The sequence below is a fragment of the Zerene cesonia genome, chromosome 6, assembly GCF_012273895.1.
Source record: "Zerene cesonia ecotype Mississippi chromosome 6, Zerene_cesonia_1.1, whole genome shotgun sequence".
NCBI lineage: Eukaryota > Metazoa > Arthropoda > Insecta > Lepidoptera > Pieridae > Zerene > Zerene cesonia.
Window position 1 is genome coordinate 3441200 of NC_052107.1, and position 24507 is coordinate 3465706.

Below are 24507 nucleotides of genomic sequence, written 5' to 3' on the forward strand. Positions count from 1 at the left end.
AGGCAGAACAGCGTTTGCCGGGTGCAGCTAGTATATATATATACATTGGTCGAATTTTGACAAGCCAACTGCAAAGGAGCCATTATGTATATGGTAGGCTGAGAGATAAACAATTAATATGATGTCAAGAGCTTTGTAATGTTTTAGTACCATGTAATTTTGTTTTTACATAAACACTTGTTTTCCGCCTATCATTTTGCCTATGTAGTCAAAGGAAATTACCTAAGAATGAATGTTTCACTGTGAAAAATTTGCCCAATAACTATGACTCTCTAGCTTCCAAATGAAAACCAAATTCTAACGAGAATCGAGTGTCCAGTAATCCCTTTTCAGTACAAAGATAATTCACCAGGCATCTGGTATAATATAGCTTTTTATTATTAATATTTTATGTTCTACAATTATATATACATAAAGAGTCTAGAGTCTGGAGTCCTAAATTCTTTTGTCAATTCAATTTCAGACGCGTGCGGAGGTGTGCTTTATGCGCCAAATGGTACAATCACTTCGCCGTCATTCCCAGACCTGTATCCGCCCTCTAAGAACTGTCTTTGGGAGATCGTGGCACCACCACAACACCGTATTACTCTTAACTTTACACATTTCGATTTGGAAGGCAGCAACAATATGTATCATCAGGTAAATACTACTTAGTTATCGACTCTTTGTGCGCTTCTTTGTGATTCAAGGCGAAGAACGAAGAAGAAGACAAGAACAATTCATCAAACAATTCCAATAAATATAAAGTGGGATTATCGTCAACGCTTTTCGTAAAGTATTATTTTTTTTTTTATGTCACAGTCGGCTATGGAGCTGGTGGGACGCCTGATGGTAAGCGCTACCACTGCCCATGAACATTTGGAGAGGCATAAGGTCCATTGCAGAGCTGACGCCTCTACAAATGGATTGCCGACTTTTTGGAAAGGGATTAAGAAAGGATTGGCGATAGGAATAAAGGAAAAGACTGGGAAGGGTAAGGAAAAGGATATAGGCCTCCGGCTCCCCCACTCACCGAACGAAACACAGCAGAATGCTATTTCACGCCGGTCTTCTGTGGGGGTGTGGTACTTTCCCGGTGCGAGCTGGCCCAATTCGTGCCGAAGCGTGCTCGACTACCACATACCAAAAGTATTAATAAATCGGTATATAATATCCTTCTGGGACCTTATACTATGACGTCTTAAAACAGTAATAATTCAAGAAAGTATAAGAAAGGGACAGATCTAGGTGGTCTAGCGCCATCACATCCCTGAACTGGAATTACTCCTGGTCTAAGACGTCATGGTAGGTCACCAGGCCCTAATGATTTACTTGTGTTGCATGACAATGAGAAATCAAGGATCAATGTTCCAAACTAAGAACGAAGAAAATATTGTTTTGACTCTATTGATGGTCAGACAAGGACATTCATTGCCTGACTGCACAGCTCTCATATCCATAACCTAACTCTCAAATATACACGTGAACGTTTTTAAATATTTTAATAGAAATATAAACAAAAATTGAAAAATGGAGGCCTGCTCTATATCAAATTTGCATATAAAAATTTTTTGCATTAGGGTTATAATTTATCAGAATGGATACTGCAGTTTATAGGGCGGATTAAAATATTATAGCTCTGCAGCTGCTGAAGTATGTAGTTAGACTGAGATCATAGCAATAATAGATGTCGGAACATTTGCGAGGTGATATAAGTACGCGTACTACGAATAATATCGAAACAAGGCCAGATCTAAATTAGTAGGAAGATAGCAATTTTGATGACATGTGGGCCGCAAGATAATTCCTAATATTGATGCAATTTAAACTGTCAATATGGACACAAGAGACTGAAGATAGTAATTAATTATTGTGATATCTTTTTGTATATAAAGCATATACAACACATTATTTATAACACTATACGCGTTCAAACTTGTACCTGAATCTTAATTATACTCTCCATATTCTTATACGAAATGTTTGTGCGGTATAATAATACATGTTTTAGTTACAAGCAATGTCTAGCAAGGTTTTCATGACACATTTAATATAAGGACGGAAAAGAAATTAAAATTTTGAAATTGCTTTTTTAAAAGTATTTCAAAAATAGGAGCAGAGTGTCAATTGAAAGCCTGGAAAAAGTATCCTTTTTCAGAGTATTTGTTATGTGCACTGCTTTTTGGTTCGGTTATGTACCTATTAGCTCATAGCTTTATTTTCCTCAAATTAATGCTGGAGAAACCGAAGCCCATCCAATCACTTCATAAAAAAACACAATTTATAGGAATGCGAATACGACAGTGTGACGGTACACTCGAGGCTCGGTGCGGATGTGTTACGGAGACATGGTGCTTTCTGTGGCACCGTTCTGCCTCCGCCCGTTACTTCAGACGGTTCCGTCTTACGTGTACAGGTATATCATTTCAGTAATTCCTTTATTGTAGTTGTAATGATTTATGTATATTGTATAATTTAGTCGTTTTTGATTCAATTTTTATGAGGTCAACATGCTTTTTTTATTTTTTGTGAAGTTGTTCTGTTATAAACATGGAATATTATTTATAATTAATAGCATATGTTATATCATCTGTGCTATAACTAAGATGATGAAAATAATAACTTGATAATTACTAGTTATGAAAGATAGCAATAACACCTTATAATAATGAGGGTATTAGGATATATAATGAAAGTAGAAATAAAACATTAAAGAAAACAAAGAACCATAAAAATACGTAATGGTCTCACAGCATCCGGGTACCTACGGAATTTAGCTGTCTGTCAATTAAAATTACAAAAATCGATATGAAAATTTAAATGAAAAAATTACCTTACTAAAAAAATGTCCATCCAGTTCACATCAGACACTTCGGTGCATCACTCCGGCTTCGCAGCCGCATACTACATAGACGTTGATGAATGCTCGGCCAACAACGGCGGCTGCCAGCACGAATGCCACAACACACTGGGAGGTTATGAGTGTGCGTGTCACAGCGGCTTTACCCTGCATCCCAATAAACATGACTGTAAGGAGGGCGGCTGCAAGCATGATATTACGCATCCGCATGGGACTATCTTTAGGTAAGAAATTGCATTCAAATGTATATTTTATTAAGTTACCTACTTACCTAATATTATCTAGCGGCGCTGTAAACTGGATATATATCTGGCGAAAGATATGAATAACGTTTTGTATGATTTCGTTATGAACATATTAAATTAAATTTCTTTAATTCGAAAATAACATATGGCTGATGATTAGATTTGAGTTCTGTGATTATTTTACTGAAAGACTAGTTAAAAAATTATTATACTTACTAGTTACAAAAGACCTTAAATATTGTGTTTAGAATTCTGTGTAAATTCATATCTCTTGACTTGTTACAGTCCCAATTATCCCGACTCGTATCCATCGCGGAAGGATTGCGTGTGGCAGTTCTCTACTACTCCCGGACATCGAATTAAGCTTATCTTCAACGTATTTGAACTTGAACCGCATCAGGTAATGTTTATACCATATATTTAATCATAATAATACACCTAAAGAGTATTTTTGCATCCAATTTAGTTACAGACAATTGTAACACTTGATGTACACCTGATGTCATACTTCGGTACATTTTACACATGAACTTTTATCATCAGATTGTTTGAATAATTTCCACGATCATTTTGTACTTCTCCTGTAATTCGGATATGTATTTATCGGCAGTATAAAATAAATTTAATGCCTCGCGGTTTCACCCACTCCGTTCATAACCCTACCTATCCTATAGCTTTTCCTCATAAATGATCTATGTATTACAGAAAGACTTTTTCAAACCGGACCTCTCTCGGAAAGTCTTCAGCGTAATATTAATAGTAGAGATTAGTATAGAAGACTAGATTACTAGCTGTTCGTCCGTGGTACATATACCTATAGCCTATGTCACTCAGAGAATATGCAGTTTTTAATGGTGAAAGAATTTTTGAAATCGGTCCAGAGGTTTTTGAATGAAAACGATACAAACATACAAAAGTTTCCTATTTATAAAAATTTGTGTACGCATATCAAAAGTTTTAATGATTTTTCAAAACCATTAATTATAGGAATGTACATACGATCATGTAACAATATACGATGGCGCATCAGCTGATGAGAAAACTCTGGGCAGATTCTGTGGTAGCAAGCTACCGCACCCAGTAGTTGCCTCGCAGAATCAAATGTACGTTGTGTTCAAGTCAGATGCTTCAGTACAGAGGAAGGGCTTCCTTGCTACCTATTCTACTGGTAAGATCAGTTTAAATATTTTTGTTTATTCAGATAAAAACACCTACAATAAATAATAAGAAAACAATGTGTGTTTTTTTCAGACAGATTTAATTAATTTCTCTATTTATTTATTTTACCCATAATATGGGAAAAACATAAAAAATATCCCTCATATCACTTCTGAGTCCAATTCTTCTATATAAAATGTCTGTATAAAAATCTATCGTTATACATATACTTTATAAATTTCATACAAATCCCAATCACGCAAGAGGTTTATCTTATATTATCAAAATCATCCAGGCATTCTTACCAACTTTCGCGTACTGGCATAATTAAAATTTTCCATTTATCCTTATGCATGCAGCTTGCGGCGGCTACCTCACAGCAACGGAATCTGTAAAGCATTTATACTCGCACGCCCGCTATGGACATGATTCCTATGAGTCGAGAGCCAATTGCGATTGGAGCATTGTTGCTCCCGTCGGCCATTTTGTGAGGCTCACTTTCCTGACCTTTGAGCTGGAACCAGAGACGAATTGTGGCTACGATTTCGTCCAAGTCTTTGGCGGGTTGGAGGGTAGTGGGGGATGTTATGGAACGTATTGCGGTACAAAGGTATAGTTATATTTCAAACAATTTTTATTATATTAATAACACTTTTCTGTGATTAATTATTGCTTATATACCCATTATTACGGTCTAATGATGATGAGTATCATGGTTGTTTATAACAATATATTGCAGATGCCACCAGAAATCGTATCGACAAGCGAAGCGCTTCTAGTCAAATTCCGCACCGACGATACCATTGTGTTTAAAGGATTTTCTGCGTCGTACCAAGCGGTGAAACCAGACGTCTGGAGTAAAGAGGATAGTTCTGAAGGCGGGGAGGATGAGGACGAGGAAGAGGATGAAGAGATGCCGCCGTTAGTGGTAGGAAGGAGAGGATTGCGAGCTCCTTCCTCCAGATTCGTAAGACGGCCCACGTGACGGTGGCCTATAAGGCATCCCAAGCACAGGCGCCCGCATCGCAACACCAAAACTCGCAAGTCTATATTTAACGGTCCATTTTAGTGCGCCTTTTTGATTGATTTCCTCCACTCCGAGTCAGGGCATTTAATAACAAATTAATTTGTACGCATTAGATGTCCCTTGTAGCTTTTGATAAGAGAACGTGGTAGTAAATACTGCCCACAAATAGTTCACTTACTTGAGGATGAGTATTGATGAGATGATACTTCTATGAGGATGAGTTTAAGACTCGCAGATATCATTAAAAACAACAGTATATTATGTAAATGACCGCTGCCAAATCTCTTTACCTACTGTCTAATAGCACAACTCCTCCTTAGATATTTATTAATTATAGAAAGACTTTATTGCTGCCATATAATTAAACAAATGCAGTTTTATAACTAAGCACTACACCATAAAAATACATCCTACTTACGCATTACAAAAACTGTAGTCAATGGCTCATATGAATACTACCATATATTTATGTCTAGTTGATTTATTTACTGAGTTTAATTTAATTTACATTTATATGGTCTAAGAGGTAAACGCGCCTACAGCTAAAACGTTACTACAACTAAAAGTCGAAGACTTTTTACTTTATTTAAAAAAATACTTGATACAGAAGTAAGTAAACTTCTCATTCACACGGAAAACGAAGAAACGGAAGTTCAATATTTTACTTAACTATTTATTAGGCAGGACTCATTATTGTACTATTAAATTTTTTTGACTGAATTTAATTATTGTATATAAGTTAGTTTTAGATATTAGTTTTTTAAATACCTATCAGTTACCAAAATACTCATTGTAGAAGTTCAATTAGGAAAGACAATATTTTTGAATAGAAATGTTTCTATAGATATCGTTTTTGTAAGTTAATATTCAAACCAAAGAATAATCCATAAGAATGAATATTTTACAATAATTATATTGTAGTTTAGACGTTTTTTACTTGTACTTATAGTCATTTCAAGAATCTCACATGGATCAAAACTCTTTTATGTAATTTATTTATGTAAGTTTTGTTTTCTTTGGTAGAAAGTACAATAATTATACGTACCTACATATTTATATTTATATAATAATCTTGAGAATTAAGAAATTGTTCCTAGATGTTGTAATTTTTGGATTAAAACAAAATCTAGTAACGATAACGAGACAATACATATTATTAATTATTATTAGTAATAATACCACTATTATACATACATACATATTTAAGTATGGAGTGTAGATGGTAGATATTAATATATCTTAATTGAACATGGTCAAGACAGTTTCGTAATAATGAGTTTAGTGATATTTAATTTTAAATTAATTTAATTTTTTGTGTAAAGAATAATTAAACGGTAACGTTATTAATATATCTTGGCCATACATTTAAGTATAAAATTTGAATATTAAGATATACACGAGCACGTGAAATATCATGTAGACAGTTGATATATTTTTAAGAGCAAATGTAGGAAGTAGTGTTTAAACAATTTGTGCAAAATTAATTTTTTATTGTAAAATTGCAATGCCTAACGTTTCTTTTCACAGTGCCAAAAGTTACCTACTTATAAGGGCTAGTAGGTATTTTACGGAAAAATTATATGTACCTATAATGTTATATAGTTTGTATTAAACATTGTAAAAGGAAAGCGTTTTTTATTTTACCAGAATATATTTTTCCACAAAAGATCTATTAAGTGTCCCGTGCCCTCATGAAAACTAGCGCTGTCGGTAGATATTGTCTAGCGCTCCGGCCAGGCTTTACCCGTGGAACATATATAGCCTATAGTCTTCCTCAATAAATGGGTAAACTAACACTGAAAGAATTTTTCAAATCGGACCGGTGATTCCTACGATAAAGCGCGATCAACCAAACAAACGAACAAACTCTTCAGCTTTATAGTATAGTATAGATGTCTTAATATATTGTTGATGTTTCACATGAAAAATGTGCTTGACAAGATGAATATTGATTATATAAGTAGGTAGTAGTGAGTAGTATAGTTTATTATATAACGCTATTTCAAGAACAACAAATTTTCATGTGTTTGGTTTTATGAGAGTACTAGCTTCCACCCGCGTTTCGGTGTGATTGATGATCAAGATTCCTGTTTTATCCCAAGGGAGGATTTAATCGGGATAGAAAGTCTACTATCACTATCACCCAAGTCCGCTCATACCCTGTCTGTATACCAAATTTCATCAAAACCGTTCAGTAGTTTCAGCGTGATTGACGGACAAACATCCAACAAACAAATTTTCACATTTATAAAATTAGTGTTATGATACATTTAGTATTAAAAAATATCAACAAATTTTTCTAAGGTCCATCTGTATTTCGGCTATGCGGACTTCTTCATACAGGCTTAGTTCTTGTTTCTCAACATGTTTATTCGTCTGTTTCTTTGTTTGTTAAGTTGTATAAGTAACTAAATAAAAAAGATTAATTAAATTATTCAACTTAGGCAAGAATTAATATTTAATAGAGAACGCTGGGTGGTAGCTTTAGACCAACCTTTTTCTAATTATCCCTATCTTGATTTTATTGACAGATTTTTGTTTCTATTGACCCCATACGACGTGTCTAATGAGACATACTACGTATCTATTTACCCCATTCCCAGTTTTATTACGCTTTTTTTAGTGAGTAAATCTTTCATAGATACCCACGGCCCACGGAAAACTTTATGCTTATACTCAATTTGACAGTTGTTGTCAATTGTCGACCTCAGCCGTCAGTGACAAAAGTCAAATGTCTACGTAACGTTATGTTATTTATTTATTACAATTACAATATTCTTTTGCTATTAACTACATAACAAACCTCAACACCTCAATTAGTTTAATAAAACGTCGTTGTGCTAGTTGTCTTTCAGAAATGGCGTCATTAGCTATTAAAGTTAAAAGTAAAAACGGCCAGCAGATATTAAAAGACTTGACCTCTGATAGCACCGTGGGTGAACTAAAAATGTTTCTCTCTAGCCTTACAGATGTAAGCTGCGAGAATATTAGCGTTTTATTAGGCTATCCACCTAAACCTTTAGACATTAGTAATAATGATAAAAAATTGTGTGAGATAGGATTGAAAACTGGCGAAACATTAATTATTGAAGAGAAATCTGTGTCTGTCGGAGAGAGTACACCTCAAGCTAGTAAAGATAAACCAATCGAAAATGGAATTGTGTCACACGAAAATCAGACACCTTGTAGACCTGGTATTTTAATGAAGAAAGTTGTTCCTTCAGATAATTCTTGTCTTTTTACTAGTATAGGTAATTTATTGAAACCTAGTTTCCAATACCCTTTTTTAATATGTGACGATCCAAATTCTTTACATAATTATGTTAATAATGACTAATAATATAATTATTAAGAAGTGTACATCCTATGCTAACTATAAAACATCATCATTCATATTTCTAATTAAAATGTTATGTTTTTCACAGGGTTTGTGTTAAATGGCAATGTGGATACAACGGTCCATACTCTTATGCGGCAAATTATTGCTATGGAAGTGGCTAGTGACCATGAGACTTACAATGAGGCGATGCTAGGGAAGCCCAATGCTGAATATTGTGCTTGGATTCAGCAGCCAAGCTCTTGGGGTGGAGCTATTGAGGTGAATTAATTTTTTTATGGTCATGGCCTACTAGATTTACCCTATGAAAAGTTACGTAATATCTAACATTCCACAAAAACCTATAGTGAACTATAGTGAACATAAAAAAAAACTATAGTGAACAAACTGGCAGACTTTCACTTTTATATTCTTAGTATAGATAGTGTCTCCCTTTATTTTCATAACTTGAAATACCTTCAATTTTTTCTGATATATATTATTGTAATATTTCTATAACTATTGTTAAGAATTTTTTAAACCAGTTTCTTCTTTTCATAATTCTAATGCTGTGTAAAAATAATAAATTTCTCTCTTCCAGGTAGCAATTTTATCTAGATTTTATGGCTTGGAAATGGCTGTTGTAGATACATTAAATGCAATAATCAATAGATTTGGAGAAGACAAAAATTATGGGCAGAGAGTATTTTTATTGTTTGATGGAGTGCACTATGATCCATTATATTTGGAGCAATCTGATGTGAGTAACCATAATTTAAACTGAATTTTGAAATAATCTGATAAAAATGTTATTTACCTGGAAAGAGGATGATTGTTATAGTAGACTATCTTTCTGCCTGTATACTTCACCCTTTCACCCTTGTTAAAGGAATTTCCCATGGAATGAGATGTTTCAGCTTTGTTAAAAGGAGGCTATGTCACACAACAGACTCAACTAGGCAAAAAAATTACACCATAAAATTGATCCATTGTGATGCAAAAGAAGGTCAAATAAACAAAAACACCTTTGAAACCATAATTGTAACACCTGTAAAGTTTTTATACCTTTGATAAATAAGAAAATATGAATTAGGAGAACATAAATAAAAAATAAAGAAAAAAATTATGCTTGGATTTACAAAAAAACAAAATATTTAGTTTCCAAAAAGAGGAATACAGTAAAGATGTTATATTTGGAAATACTAATTTCATAATTAATGTCATCAACATATATCTTATTTTTCAGGGTGGAATCCAAACTGTATTCCCTGCTGAAGACTTGGAAATTTACAAAGAAGCCGAGCAACTTGCTAAGGAAGCAAAATCTTCTAGACAATTCACAGACTTGAATAAGTTCACTTTGAAATGCCAAATCTGTGACAAGCTCCTCACCGGTCAGGTTGAGGCGCAGAAACATGCTAAGGAAACAATGCACGCAAATTTTGGGGAAGTCTAGCATTCGCTAAAAGAACCAAAACGGACATTTTTAACATCACTAAATAAGATGCTACAAAAATTTCTTCAAGCTCATAATTAGATTGTTACAATAAAAAATATATTTGAGCAAATGTGTAATTAGTTATTAACAAAGAGATTTAATAATATATACAACAGAGAGGCCATTAGAGGATTTTTATACACATTACTTGATCTTATGAGCTAGTAACACCATGTTATTATAAATAGAAAAACAAAAATGTCATTTATTTTTACATGACTGTGCTTATCGGTACATATTTGTGAAGAATGTTACAAACATAAATAGAAGAGCCTAGAATTTTCAAATGTATTCATGAGATTTATGCTGCAGATGACAATTCTTTTTAATGTCCATTGTGAAAACGTACTTCATTACATCATAAAGATTATAAATATAAGCAATATTGCAATAAAATAATTATATATTTCATGTTAATAATTGTTTTAGCTACTTAGTAATATATACTTTAAATACCATGATTATTTTTTGAGACTGAAATAGTTTTACATAAACAATTGTCTTATAGTTTTTGTAATAAGTTCTTGTTGAGTTCTGGAGTAAGTAATAAATATAGTGAAAATAAGAGGTTGAAAATTAGTAAATTCACCAAGTGCTGATGTAGTAAGTACCGAAATAACTGTTACACTTTGATAATTTTTTACGTGATATTTATAGAAAATATATTGGTGACATTTTAATGGATTTGATCAGTAGCATTAAGAAAGAGTTAGAAATGTAGCAATTTGTAATATGTAACATCATTGTGCGTCGTCAACACCATATTTTTTTTATAATGACAATAAAATAAGTTTTGGTTCTGTAGTTATAAAAATATTATTTTCATACCATGCACACATGCATATTTTAGCAATTTTTTTGCACTTGTAAAGTGTTCGTACTATTTCAATGCATAATTTTAATTTAATATTTAATTATCGCTAATTAGCTTCAACTATTTTTACATTTTACCTAAACATCGTTATTGATATGTTCTAATTAATTACATGAAATATTTGGTTTTATCTGGGAAAGTTGAATTGGAAATGCAAATAAACAACATCATTTTAGTACTTTATTTTTATTTAATAACTTCCCTTTCCGATGTTTTAAATTTATAGATACATTTTTCTATTACATCTCTCTTAAAAACCTCTTTTGATGCGACATACGTTTTTTCTAGTTCGGAGACCAATAAAATGTGAATAGAATCAAATCGTTTAGAAAACATATTTTGTTTTCATTTTTGATATTAATGTTAAGAGTCGAGCACGTTAAACGTTTCGACACGAATCGGGCCAGCTCGCAGCGGGTTGTACCAAATTTTGGTTTTCCACAAAAACCACTGAACGGGTGTAAATGATCGACAGTTTTGTTTAATAGACCGTGTGGCACAGCAAATAATATAGTAAGAAGTCTGCGTTGTTATACGAAAACAATGATATACTCGTATATGTATCATTGCGACACGTGTAGCAAAACGTAAATACGTTCAAGATTTCACTGCGTATTAACTATTTATACATACTTTAATAATATATTATAAACTTGGTTTCTGCTTAGGTGTGTTATTCTAGTATATTAGTTGCAGTACCAAACACTGCCAAATGAACAAAAATAATTCAGTAATTTTAAAGTGATTGCACAACTAGCATCTATCCATACATGTCACCAGAATATCAAAATTTTCACATTCATAATCCTTACCAATATCATAAATACGAAAGCTTTTTATTATGTCTATGGAGAAAGTCAGGACACAGAGCTACTTTTTATGACCGTCACAGATAATATACTATACTGCTAGCGGTGAAATAACTCATTCTTATGGGAAATCCCTCTGGCGAAGCCTGACAACTGAAATGACATATCCAGGTGCTATAATAGTGAATAATCTATGGTTATATTTTTAAAGGTATATAACCAGAATAAAACCAGAAATCTTTTGACATGATTTATTTTTAACACAAAAATGTACAGTATCAATAAATATAGAATCTAGTCACGTCGGCTGCTATCACTTGTCGTTACTCCTATGTTTTTATACAATGTTGTTTAACAACATTAAGCTTATAAATATTTTTATAATGTAATATATTGAAATTGTGCACTGCGGGCCATCCATAGCGAAGAATCGAGTTAATTTTAAGTTTGTGAGAGTATTTCATACTCTACAAATGTATATAGCAATTATTTTGTTTCCTGTTTTACCGCTTTAACATAGAAACATCAATTCAATTTATTTTAAAATACATTGAAATGTAAGCTTAGCTTATTCAGCGAAAAGTACGTTATTAATATTATCATTGACAATGTAGTCTTATGCCGAATTGCACTTTAAAAACAATATTAACCAAAATGATGTAGGGAGTCTTATTTAATTAGTTTCCGACAACTTCGTAGTAGGCCTTTTAGAAGGTATTCAAATTAATTCGCACAACAATTTTATAATAATAACAACCAATAACGATTCACACAATATAACCATAGGACTAGAGAACTGCAATTTTGAAAAGGCAATTTAAAAATTCCTTGGTAATAACTATTTGTATATAAAATTAGATCTAATATCATTTAATATTGCCGAAGTGTATTGCTTAGCTCACAACTTTTATTTACAATTATTAAGAATAGCTATTTTCAAACCGTGCGGTAGACTAGCTAGTGTCTAGAAATAGTTAAAACACGAAGGGAATAAATTGCCAAAATATTAAATACAATATTGGTATTTTAATTATATTTAATGATAATAGACAACAATTCGTGATTTGTAATTAACTCTATAATTAAATTTTATTTATAATTTACTAGCGGCCTGTGCCGTCCTCTGCCGTAGTAAATATATGTATTTACACTCGTGAAACTTACAGCTTTCTAGAAATATGAAATAATTTTTATAATCGCTCCAGTAGTTTTTGGATGAAAAGATTACAAACATACACACAAAAACACAATTTTTTCCCGTTTAGAGGTTTCCAGATTAGATATACCTACTTAACCTCATTAACATTATTATAAAATTTTATGATGATTATCTTAAATATTATAACGTTAACCAATTTGTTCAATATTGATTAATCTTGGCAATTTATTACAAGACAGAAAAATATAGTGCAAGTGCGGATATTCATTTAAAAACTTTGTTTACCCCCTGATCCTTGTACTCTGATTTTATTAAACTATCTATGGATGCACCCAAGCTGTTTAAATATATAACAGACAAAATATGCGAGATAATTAGTATTAAATACGTCTAACTACATAAGAATAATCTCGTCTTCATACTGGTTAAGGTAACCATGTTAAATTTTGTACAATCACAATGTAGCCTAATTCGCTCTTGATATTGTCTGATATAGACACGATATAAGTCGCAATGGATCGATATATTTTAAAATAACTTGTAAATAACATATGAACAACAGCTTTACAAAAGCAACTACTGAAAATGTGTCCAAAAGCATATTTTTGCGTATAATTGTCTATCTAAGCAGAATATGTGACGGCATCGATAAATATAAAAAAAAATCGATTTCGACGTTACCCTTAGCGCTAAAATAATATAAAACTGCGTAAGCAAAGATAACATGGCAAAATAATTGTATAAAAATATAAGATACACGATATAAATCAATCGGTTTGGAGTACAAAATGCTGCGAGGTGCATATGACAGTAAAGAATTTAAATATAAGTTTTGTTTGTAAAACACCAATTTTCATATAAATATTGCTTATGAAATTGCTTTATTTTAGAACAATTAAACGAAACTTCTACGTTTCAAATAAAGAATAATCGAATAAAAATATAACAATTGCAACTACATCGATACGCACGCACGCACAGGCAGTGAACAACTCCGATAAAAGAAATAAACTAATATTTAAAGATGGCAGACATTTGACACCGGTACACTTTGATTAGCCATATTGATACTTATCACTTTAGCAATAAGAATTAGATTAAACAATCACAAACCAACTATGGCAAAAAAGTTTTTGGTTAACCTTGGAATTTTTTTTGTATTTGGACTTGACGACCTTCAAATGATATTTAAATTGAATATTATAGAATTTTTAATCATTTCCTGAAACATTGATAATTCTAATGATCTGCCATCTTTAAATGTTTTAATGTTGATGTACCAGAGAGGGGTTGTGTGCCCGAATGCGTAATTTATAGAGTTCCTATAACTTAAATTCAATTGAAATCTCAATAGAATGATGGCAATTATCATTAATGTTTTCACGTTAGAATATTGTTTATTGACTGGCGTTCATTGATTTCTAGGCACACGATACTTATAGTAGATCTATAGTTTCCCCTTAGGGCCTTCTATAATAAATAGTTGCAGAGATGTATAGAAAATTTTATGTTTTGGGCGTTTCAGTTTTTTATCAATTCTCTCTTTGAAGTTAATAACAATATATAACAATTTTCTTAAATTTTATAGTTTGATAGCTAGAGAGATACTTCGATGTTAAGAGGAAAATTAATTATTCTGATAAATCTCCGATTAAAACAGCCATTAAAACTTCCTAGCCCTCAAGATATGAAATAAAAATACAGTATATTTTCCTCTTGATAATTGCTGATAATGATACATTTTCAAATAAGTCAAATAATTGGAACCAATATATAAATGAACAGCATGAGAATGATTGTAAACCAAGTTTTTATGAATACGTTTTCAGACCATTCTGTTACCTTTATCTTTCTTAATTTTAAGAAAATATTTTTGAAAAGTTTACAGATATTCAAATGTTTGACTATGCGTACTATAACATCTGAGTTAAACAAGAAGTTGATCACATTTAAATGCTATAATAAGCAACACCCAACAAACTGTATTCACTTGTAAAAACATCGTTCATATAAATATTCTACGAACCTACTCCCACGATTTCATCCATAGTTGGTTTCAATTATATGACATTTTTTCAACTCAATTCCGATTAAACATTTTTTCAACACAATCCAATCACTAGATATTTTTTTTACAAATTTTTTGTAATTTTTTCAATCAAAAACACTTCCTACACATCTCTCGCAACCCCCTATTGAGCCTTAGGGTATGAGAACCTCGGCAGTGAGATTCCGAACTTGGTTTCTAAGCCGGTGAGTATCGGCATGGCCACTTGGTAGCCGCCGATGTGGTGCGGCTTCTTCTTCGTCTCTTCCACTGGAGTGGCCACGGTGAGCTCTGAACCGGCTGGACGACTGCAAGGAATTATAAAATAAATCAAATATTTTAATAGACCAGATTTTTACAAAATAAAGTAAAAAAGCCAGTATGAAAAAAAATCTTTGTGCAAAGTTAAAGCTACTGCTTTTGTTTCTTAAGTGATAATTAAACAAAGCATTGAAATTTGTATTTATTTATAAAATAAATTGGGAAAAGAATGAGAATATTAACGATTTAAAAAAATATAAAAAAACTCCATATCAATTATTTTATAAACTGATTAGATGCACCTTAAAATATCGTGTTTCAATCGCTATCTCATTCCACTATATTTTAATTTATTTGCATATTATCTAACCACGACCTTGACCCTTCCGCCTTGAGTGAGCAAAAACTAAGTATTACGTTTATAACTGGTATTTAAATCAATACTTACGATCCACCGAAGTCCACGTAGAACAGACGCTGTAATATTTCGTACGTGACCAGCGTCACGGCGAATTGCGGCGAGGAGCGGAAGACACGAGCTATGGGACAAATATAATACGAATTTATTTATGTACATCACTTTGTGGGCACATAAAATATTATATTGGTCTGCGTCATACTTTTAATGTCTTACATGAGAGGTCATGTTGAAAATTGTTGCACTGTTACTTTATAATTCTTTTACTCCTACGATTTCGCCCGCATAGAAAAAGAAAAGAGTTTTATTTCTGTGGTAACTGAGCTGGTTAATGATCCCCACCGCACATAATCATTCGCTGAGGTAGTGAATCTACGGATGATCTGACTGCTTTCCAGGAGAAAGGGAAAAGGAAAGGATTGACTATTGGAAAGAAGTTATGGACCGTGAAGGGTGAGGAAAAGGAAACGGGGCTCCGGCAATCCCGGTCTTCCCCCGTACAGTTCCTGTTCTCATGGGATTTTTGGTATAGAAACTATTCATGTCCTTTCTCAAATCTCAAATTATATCTGATTTTTTCATTCACAGAGTAATGCGTAAAACTTGATTTTTTTTAATTTCGGACCAAAATGCACAATTTAAGTGATGTGATAAAGTGTACAAGCATGTTTGAGACTTACCGATAGCACCCTTCCAGAACGCTCTAGCACCCTCTTCGGCATATATTTTCCTAGTTGCGTCGATGACTCCGTTGTATGTCGTCTGACCGGATCTCGCTACCACCTGTCAAATGTTACTTGATTTAGTATTTCCATAACAAATTGTACTAATGAACGCTTAAAAAAATAATATAATAAAAAATAGCGTTACAAGTATGGTAGGCTCAAAAATTTGTATCTTGTTTAAATTACCAGTTCAAATGTGAAAAAAAAATCTATAGGGGGAAGAGATATTACCACATCGATTAACACACACAACACAAACGTTTTGTGAAAGTGTAAGGAAATTGTAAGGAATATCATAACATGAAATAACATTAAAACGCTGCATGCTATCAATAGAAATTATTAGAGGTAGTATTCTACTACTAATAATTACTAGTAGTACCATTCTACTACTAAAAATTATAAGCAATAGTATTCTACTAGTAATAATGTTTGTTTCTCAAATTAATACCATACTTAAACTCTTTTATTATTTATATTATATATTTATAAGTCTACAAATAATCTATGTAAAGTGTAAATGTAACCTGTAATCGTGTCTTAATAACATCGGCGGGTGTGACGAGCGAGGCGGCGGGCACGCCGGCGATGGCGCCCGCAGCCAGCAGCGTCAGCGGGTGGTTGTAGCCGTTCTCGTCCGCGAATTTGGCCTGCGAATGAGATATAATTAGAATAACATGAACGAAACACGAAAAACAATTTATCATTGTGTAAAAATAAATAATAAATAATAGTTTAAAAAAACTATAAAACACGCTTTAACAAAAATCATATTTTGCAAATTGAAAAATGGAATAATTTTATCAAATTAGTGTATTGTCATCGGTCCTCAATAAATCTACAAAGTTTGAACGAAATCTGGCCGTTTAAAGTGGGTCAAAATCGCGCCCAAAGAAGTCGGTTACAAACAAACATACAAACAAACATACAAACAAACATACAAACAAACATACAAACAAACATACAGGTGAAGCTAATAAAAAGCGTGTAAAAAATAAGAAAGTTAGTATTTTCTTGTGTTTGGTTTCACGCGAGTATTATACATTTAGAAATTAAAAACTTTTCATGGTCATATTATACATTTAGAAATTAAAAACTTTTCGTAACACAAACATAAACAAAAACGCTCGCTGTAAAGTGTTCGAAACGTCGGGTTAATAATATAATGAATAAATCGCGTTTAAAATCCGTTGAAAAGTTTTTAATTTCTAAATAAGAAAGTTGTAAATATCTTAATGTATATGAATTTTAGTCAAATTTGGACACCGTGTGTAGTTTGATCCAACTCAAAAGATACTAAGAAATAAGAAAGTTTATATTATTTGAACTACGCTTCGTGTAGCTAGTAAAATAATAAAGTAAGATGAATTATTATTTTCTACCCAAAAGGTCACTGACGTCCATGAGTCCAAATTTGTTCAAAAGGAGACACAAGGAGAAATTAGACATTGTGAAAGGATTTAGATCAAAATCTAACATACTTGCTATGTATGGGTTTTTTGTTGCCTTTGTTCTCACAATATTTTCCTTCATCAATAAGAACAGTTGTAATGTGCATATTGGAAGATAAATTCAAATTTAAATGAATTATGCGTGTCCATCTAATTTTGCACTTGATTTTTTTGTAAAGCCACTCCTAATATTCATAAATTAATTTAAATTACTTTGACATGCGCATACGCAGGGAAGTATATAGCACTGAAGGGCACGTCGCGGAGCAGACACGCCTTAGCGCCCTTGTAGAGACCGAAAAGCCCGAGGTCCTTGACCACAGACCACGCCCTCACTTTGGTGCCTCCAGCTATCTCGCCGGCCACTTGCAGGCGAATCTTTACTATTTCTAATGGATTCGTGAATACTACTTGGGATGCGCCAGCCTGCAGAAAACAAAAAGAAATAAATTGCAATGTTATTAAGAGTTAAATTAAATTCATCATTTGTTTAGAGTTCGTACTATATAGGTTGTGATTTTTTTAATTTATTTATAAATGAAATGTTGGAAATATTTTATTTTTAAACAACATTTTAATAAATCTGTCTCAATAATAATTTAACTCTGTTTGTATCTGACTTTGTTTCAATTAATATGATTAAACAAACAATAAAATATTTAATTATTTCACAGTGATAGAAATAAATAGTACTCACACATGCACCGGCTAAGACTTCAGCACCAAGAGTAAGGTTGCCATTTTTGTCCATTAGTTTATCTCGTACTAAGTCATTCATCTATAAATATAAAAATATTACCATGATACATCAGTTTTTATAATTTCTAAAGCGTTTATTTAAGTTTTAACATAGACTATATAGATATAGTAAAATTCATTCTATTTATTTTTTTAATTAAGTTAAACAACAGATATCAAAATTCAAATTAAGTATTTCACAATTAAAAACATTAAAATATTGGTTTATAAATCATTCAAAAGATAAGGAACTTTAATGTAAAAATTACAAAACTTTATCAAATACATTTAAAGAAGTTATATAGCTATAAATAAATATGCAATATGATAATGAAAAACAGAATTACAATCGAAACACAGCCATAAGTCATCATTTAACTTCATAAATAGGTATATACTCACAGTCAATTTAATAGCTTTCTCCGGGGCTACTCCTATCAATTGGGGCACGAGACCTCTATAGAGGCCAAACACTCCTTCGTGGCGGATGACCTTCTTGAAGCAATCCCATGAGTTCCTGTAGGCCACTTCACCAATGAAGGAGCCCGTACGTTGGTTCTGCATTCTGGTCTTCACCAGGTCTATCGGGTATACTGCGGAGGCACCCACCGCTGGAAAACGAATTATGATTATATTACAGAATTCTTTTTCGTGTGAAGAAAATATAAAACTAAATAAATAGTTGCTATTTCTGTATTTTTTCTATATTCCTAGCAATTACATAACATTCCATTTATTGAGATTATGGAGTCCTAAAATTTTTCTTTGTTATTTTTATTGTTATGAGAGATTTTTTAAACACCAAATATATTGAAATACAAAATTAATTATAATAATCCTTCAACATTTCTCAGTCCTAAAATTCCATTTTTACTTTAAGATTAGTTACAAAATATTCCAGTTTTTTCAATACAATAGTAAAATACTTGCCACCAGCAATGGAACCCAGGGTGAACCTGTATGTGCTCTCCAATATTTGAATTAAAACACTCCTTTCTTCGGGACTCTGAAACAAGCATACACATTATATTTATCAGAATCTTTTATATTCCTTGGTTCCATGAATCGCTTAATAGGCAGTGCGTTGACACGGATATCAAAGCATCATTTATAATTTGGAAAAACCATTTTAGTGTATGTATATTTTGAATAACATGTATTTTGCTTGTGAGGGTATATTATGTAATAAAAGTAAAGTAAATTTATCTAGTTTTTCTTAACTATTGGATTATACTACTAGTAAAAGATAAGAGAACATGAAATGACATTTGAAAATTATTTTTTGCCATTGAGTAATTTCTACTTATATATTTTGCCTTAAATATGATTATTGAGTATATTAAAAGTAAAACAATCTTCGTAAAATTTTTCGAGAAGATAAAATACAAAACAGGAATACAACCAATGAAAAGACATTTCTCATACCAATCTTTTCAGTTCTCCATTCAATAAATTCATGAATGCCTTGGATTTTTTTACAATTCCTTACTTTTTTATGTTTTTCAATACATAAAATATGATCGCAGGAATATAATTTTATCATTCGAATGTTCATAAAAGAATTAATTAAACAATTACTATGTTAATGTTATCAGTGACCCTTGCTATTTTTCTATTGCCAATTGAGTATAATATCGCCATCCGCATCAACGCATTTATTAAAATAAGCTACCGTGCAATATATTGTGTCTGCAAGCTCCTGATTGGTAAGGTTGTAACAAGTATTCGAGGCTTTTATATTAGCAATATTCATAAAATGGGTCTGGGATCAAATACATGAATAGAAATAATTTCTTAAATAGGAAAAATATACAAGCCGATCACACTTTAGTCAAAAAAAATCGTTTTAACCGTATAATATCACTTATGATGCGATTGGATGATTGGAGAGATAATGATTAATTGCGAGCAGCTTGTAGTTTTTGATTTTTATTATAAATGGTTTGGTGATGTATAAATTAATAACTTGCCCTGAGAAAACATAAATTAGCTTAACATTAAATTAAATGTAATATATTGCATGTACAAAATTACTAGTTTTGTATAAGCAATAATTACTGCTCAGTATAAAAGGAAGTGAAATAGCAGTTCATTTACGATGCGTAAAAATCACCTGTTTCCCAAAAAAAAATATCCATCAGTAGTTCAAATATCCAAAAAATAAACGAAGGTAATAATCAAATAAAGAAAAAATTAGGCAGCGATTTGTACTAAATGTCGGATAAATGAGGAGAGATCGTGAGATTTCAGCATCATTTATAAATGATAGTCCATCTACAAACATACCTTTTATCTTTTAATATAAAGCAAACAACTAAAGTCCCACAATCAGTAAGTAAAAGAAACATAGAAACATCATAACTTCAATGTCCTTTGTACTCACCAGGATGCTCCGAAACAAGTTTACTAATCGAAAAGGCCCTCTTAACATATTTACCTCCTCCTTTTGAGCATTGAAAGAAAGAGAAAAATACATAGCGGTGAGTTAGTGATGTTTCCGAAACGCATATTAACAAACATCTACAAACATACATAAGTCTTCCACACTGCTCCTGTAAGGATCTGAAGCGTCGTGAGATGGTTTGGCTTAAGACAAAAGGCGAACTTACCGACACGGCCTTGATTTCAGCAACTCTTCTTGTCACTTGTTTGAAGTATTGTTCGGGGGTGATTGCGTTCAAATCATTGTACACGATACGTCTGCGAAGAGATCGAACTACTCATCAGAGAAAACTTACACAGTTATTAGTTAATGAGAAAAGGAGATAATTATTTCAGAGAAAAACTTCCATTCATCATGGATTTGATAGACAACCAGCAGCGATCTCCGTGTTTTGATCTATGTGACACAAAAATAATATTAATATGCGTGGAAACTTATGAGTGGTTTGTAGTGCAATTCTAAGCTGTAACAAACTTGTTTTCACACAGCAACCGAACCCAGATTGTCTCGTATTGTAAGCCATGTCCGCAGGCAGCGCTGTCGTGGCCGAATCAGGACTGGGTATAGAATAATATAATGCGTTACATAAAATTACACTATACAATAAGTGGGATAACAACATCGCATGTGGATTTTTCTTTTCTAGTGTATATGTCAATTCACAAAAGATGTTTATTTTAATCCTTGCGTCTGGACATAGTAATAAAGCCTAGCTTGAGTACGCCTTCATTAACGTCTGCATTAAAAGACCTTTAAATGACCAACAAAAAATAAACTTTTGGTTTTTATGGTCTAATACAGTTTTCTTTAGCGCACAGCCCCGGCTTCGCTCAGGTGCTTGCACGTATAAACTATCCTCTTGAATCACACTATCTATTTAAAAAAACCTGCACCTAAATCCGTTTCGTAGTTATAAAGTTCTAAGCATACATAGGGGCAGACAGTGTGAAGCATCTTTTTACACCATGTAGTAAAGAAGTTAAGCACGTGCATTATTTATTATTTATGAACAAAAGGCGCTTTCTTCTATAACTGGACAAACACGATCTCGCCTGCCACGGCCACCAAATTGTTTTTATAGTTTTATTTATGCACGTGAATAGAAATCTAAATAGGTTACCGAGCAATAATTTAATACTTAAGCTTAGAGCCAAATAATTCATCTATATTTGTACACAAAGGTTATCTCAAATATAACAATGTCGTTACATCGAAAACAAGCAAATTGCATTATAATGGGGACAGCATAAAAAATATTGAAACGGATAAGTCTGTAATATAATTGATTTAAAATAATAGTGTAATATTAAACTACTTTTTTTATCTTATTGTTAATGATGTGCAAATAAATATCCATATCAAATCTTTATTATGACTAATAATTCGACTGGATTGATAAAAATGTCACGGCAATACCTTTCATGTACTAAAGGGATATCTGGTGTAGATAAGAACGATTTAAGATTGTACGCTTATCTATAGTAATTCTATAATATATCTAAATTATGAGTGCGTAATGAACGCTGTTTGTCTGTATGTCTCTTTTTTATGCCGAGAAAGGATATAGTATAGTTTTATTCCAGAAGCCCATGGGTACGGGAACTATGTAGGGATAGCCTGTGATTTGACTACGAGGCCAAACTCGTGGGCCGTAATTCACTATTATAAATGAGAAAATTACTTCGTGTGTTTTGTATCTCGACTTCTACAACCTTTTCTTTCAAAAGCCTAAACCACTGAACCGATATGAATTAAATATGGTTCATCCTATCTTATAATTTGAGATGCGAAAAAGGACGTAAGTTTTTATCCGGAAAACTTATGGTTAAGAGACCTATGTGAGGACCCTGGGACTGTCTATATTTTCCTTTAAAAAAAGAAAGGCGGAAAGCTAGTATCATATATTTTAATGCGTAACGCGCTATGTGGTTATATAGCGGAATTTTTTTATAATTCTAAGATTCTGCGTATGTTTATCAATCTAATCTTTATTACAGTTTTTTTTTTTTTGTATTAATATAATAACGTGATACAGGCGATATCGATATAGGTTAGGTTCACGAATTATGTCTGCAATACCAATGTCAATTGCGAATAATTTTAGGACGTTACTTTTTCTTTATTACACAAGACTAGATGTGCAACGTGATTTCACCCACATTTTATATGCTCCTCTTTTAATATGGACTATCTAACACTGGGAGATTTTTTAAATCGAATTATTACCATTAACGCATTCAAACAAACTCTAGTTTCAGCATGTTTTTTATTTGACTTCATAAGTACGTTGAGAACATCTCCTTGAAATAACGGGAAGCTAGCAAATCAAATATACTAATATCTTTACATACTCATAGCAAAGTTATTGAATATTAAGTGCACCTAAATGATATTGCTATGATGATATTGCAAATTATATTACATAGTACGTATGCTATAACAGATAATCGTGTGTATGTAATCAGATTACACCTTATCAGATTATATCACACGTGTGTCAATGAAAGGTTCGATCTCTTTCCGTTATATGGACAGAATACTTAAAGGTTATTATGTTTTATTGCATAGATCAGCTGTTTACCGTTTCTCTTTATCAATAAGGCCCGAGTTATTAGCAAAGTAATTACTGTTGGTTTACGCTAATATCACTCATTAATGTTTCTATTTCATTCTAATTGGTTTGTAAATAAACAATTAACGGTTACGCGATTAGATTTTTGGATAACAATCAAATGTTTGTGATAATATTTTGGAAGACAAATGACATCTAAATGATATTGATAATGCTTGACTTAACTCATCAGGCATTCCGAGTGCATACGTTTCGCTAATTATTGTATGAAACCACAACAGTTGCCGGCTGTAATATCAATTTAAGCATCGAGTATTAATCTAAGCAATTATTATTGAATAAATAACAGATTTCGCCAGATTCTGAATATTGCAAATTCGGCACTTGACCTTTTGTATGATGAGTTGTAAAACTATACTATTCCAAATACAGACACAACAGATTATATAACTATAATAGTAGAAATAAGCGTTTATTTTATACTTTTTTACGATCATGTTATGTAGATAAAAAGGATTGAATTTAAAGAATTATACTTTTGATAGTAACGAGCAAGGATTGTTATCCTAGAGAGACATCGACTTACACATCTTGTGGTTAATATTAATCTTGCAAATTTTGATTTTTCTGAATAATCTCTTAATATATCAGAATCATTCTGAAACATAGCATCGTAATCCCAGATTGGATTATATTAATTCCATAAGTATAGGGAGGTTTGTTGTAAAAATTTCAGGGTTGTTCCTGCTACAAGGTCATCTTATTAGATACATATAGAAATAGCTACATAATTTATTTTTTATAAAAGTGTCAGGAACAATACACTACTGTACCAAAGATCTATCTTATTTACCTTATAACCTTATTACTTAAAACTTATCCACATCCCCTTACATAAATATATATTTTGACCCACATAAACGGTTC

At 32.1% G+C, this 24507-nt stretch overlaps 3 protein-coding genes across 5 annotated transcripts in view; 2 read left to right on the top strand and 1 right to left on the bottom strand.

Annotated features, from left to right (window-relative positions):
- The window catches only part of LOC119840470 (tolloid-like protein 1), a 65836-nt gene extending 60137 nt beyond the window's left edge, over window positions 1–5699 (top strand). For both annotated transcript variants that reach the window (XM_038367099.1, XM_038367098.1), the window contains exons 14-20: window positions 464–639; window positions 2267–2395; window positions 2837–3063; window positions 3370–3484; window positions 4072–4252; window positions 4602–4852; window positions 4982–5699. In XM_038367099.1, coding sequence (XP_038223027.1) covers window positions 464–639; window positions 2267–2395; window positions 2837–3063; window positions 3370–3484; window positions 4072–4252; window positions 4602–4852; window positions 4982–5227 — 1325 coding nt within the window. In that variant the 3' untranslated portion in view covers window positions 5228–5699. The remainder of the gene's footprint in view (window positions 1–463; window positions 640–2266; window positions 2396–2836; window positions 3064–3369; window positions 3485–4071; window positions 4253–4601; window positions 4853–4981) is intronic.
- A 2427-nt stretch (window positions 5700–8126) lies between these two features.
- LOC119840462 (ubiquitin thioesterase OTU1) lies at window positions 8127–11135 on the top strand. The gene is made up of 4 exons (XM_038367091.1): window positions 8127–8520; window positions 8695–8867; window positions 9187–9345; window positions 9832–11135. The coding sequence occupies exons 1-4, from the start codon at window positions 8127–8129 to the stop codon at window positions 10039–10041; spliced, it is 936 nt and encodes a 311-aa protein (XP_038223019.1). The 3' UTR covers window positions 10042–11135.
- A 3947-nt stretch (window positions 11136–15082) lies between these two features.
- Window positions 15083–24507, bottom strand: part of LOC119840334 (calcium-binding mitochondrial carrier protein Aralar1) — a 15589-nt gene continuing 6164 nt past the window's right edge. For both annotated transcript variants that reach the window (XM_038366893.1, XM_038366894.1), the window contains exons 7-15: window positions 21175–21265; window positions 19496–19571; window positions 18968–19176; window positions 18525–18605; window positions 18041–18253; window positions 16904–17026; window positions 16332–16434; window positions 15682–15772; window positions 15083–15280 (exon numbers count right to left, since the gene is read on the bottom strand). In XM_038366893.1, coding sequence (XP_038222821.1) covers window positions 15118–15280; window positions 15682–15772; window positions 16332–16434; window positions 16904–17026; window positions 18041–18253; window positions 18525–18605; window positions 18968–19176; window positions 19496–19571; window positions 21175–21265 — 1150 coding nt within the window. In that variant the 3' untranslated portion in view covers window positions 15083–15117. The remainder of the gene's footprint in view (window positions 15281–15681; window positions 15773–16331; window positions 16435–16903; window positions 17027–18040; window positions 18254–18524; window positions 18606–18967; window positions 19177–19495; window positions 19572–21174; window positions 21266–24507) is intronic.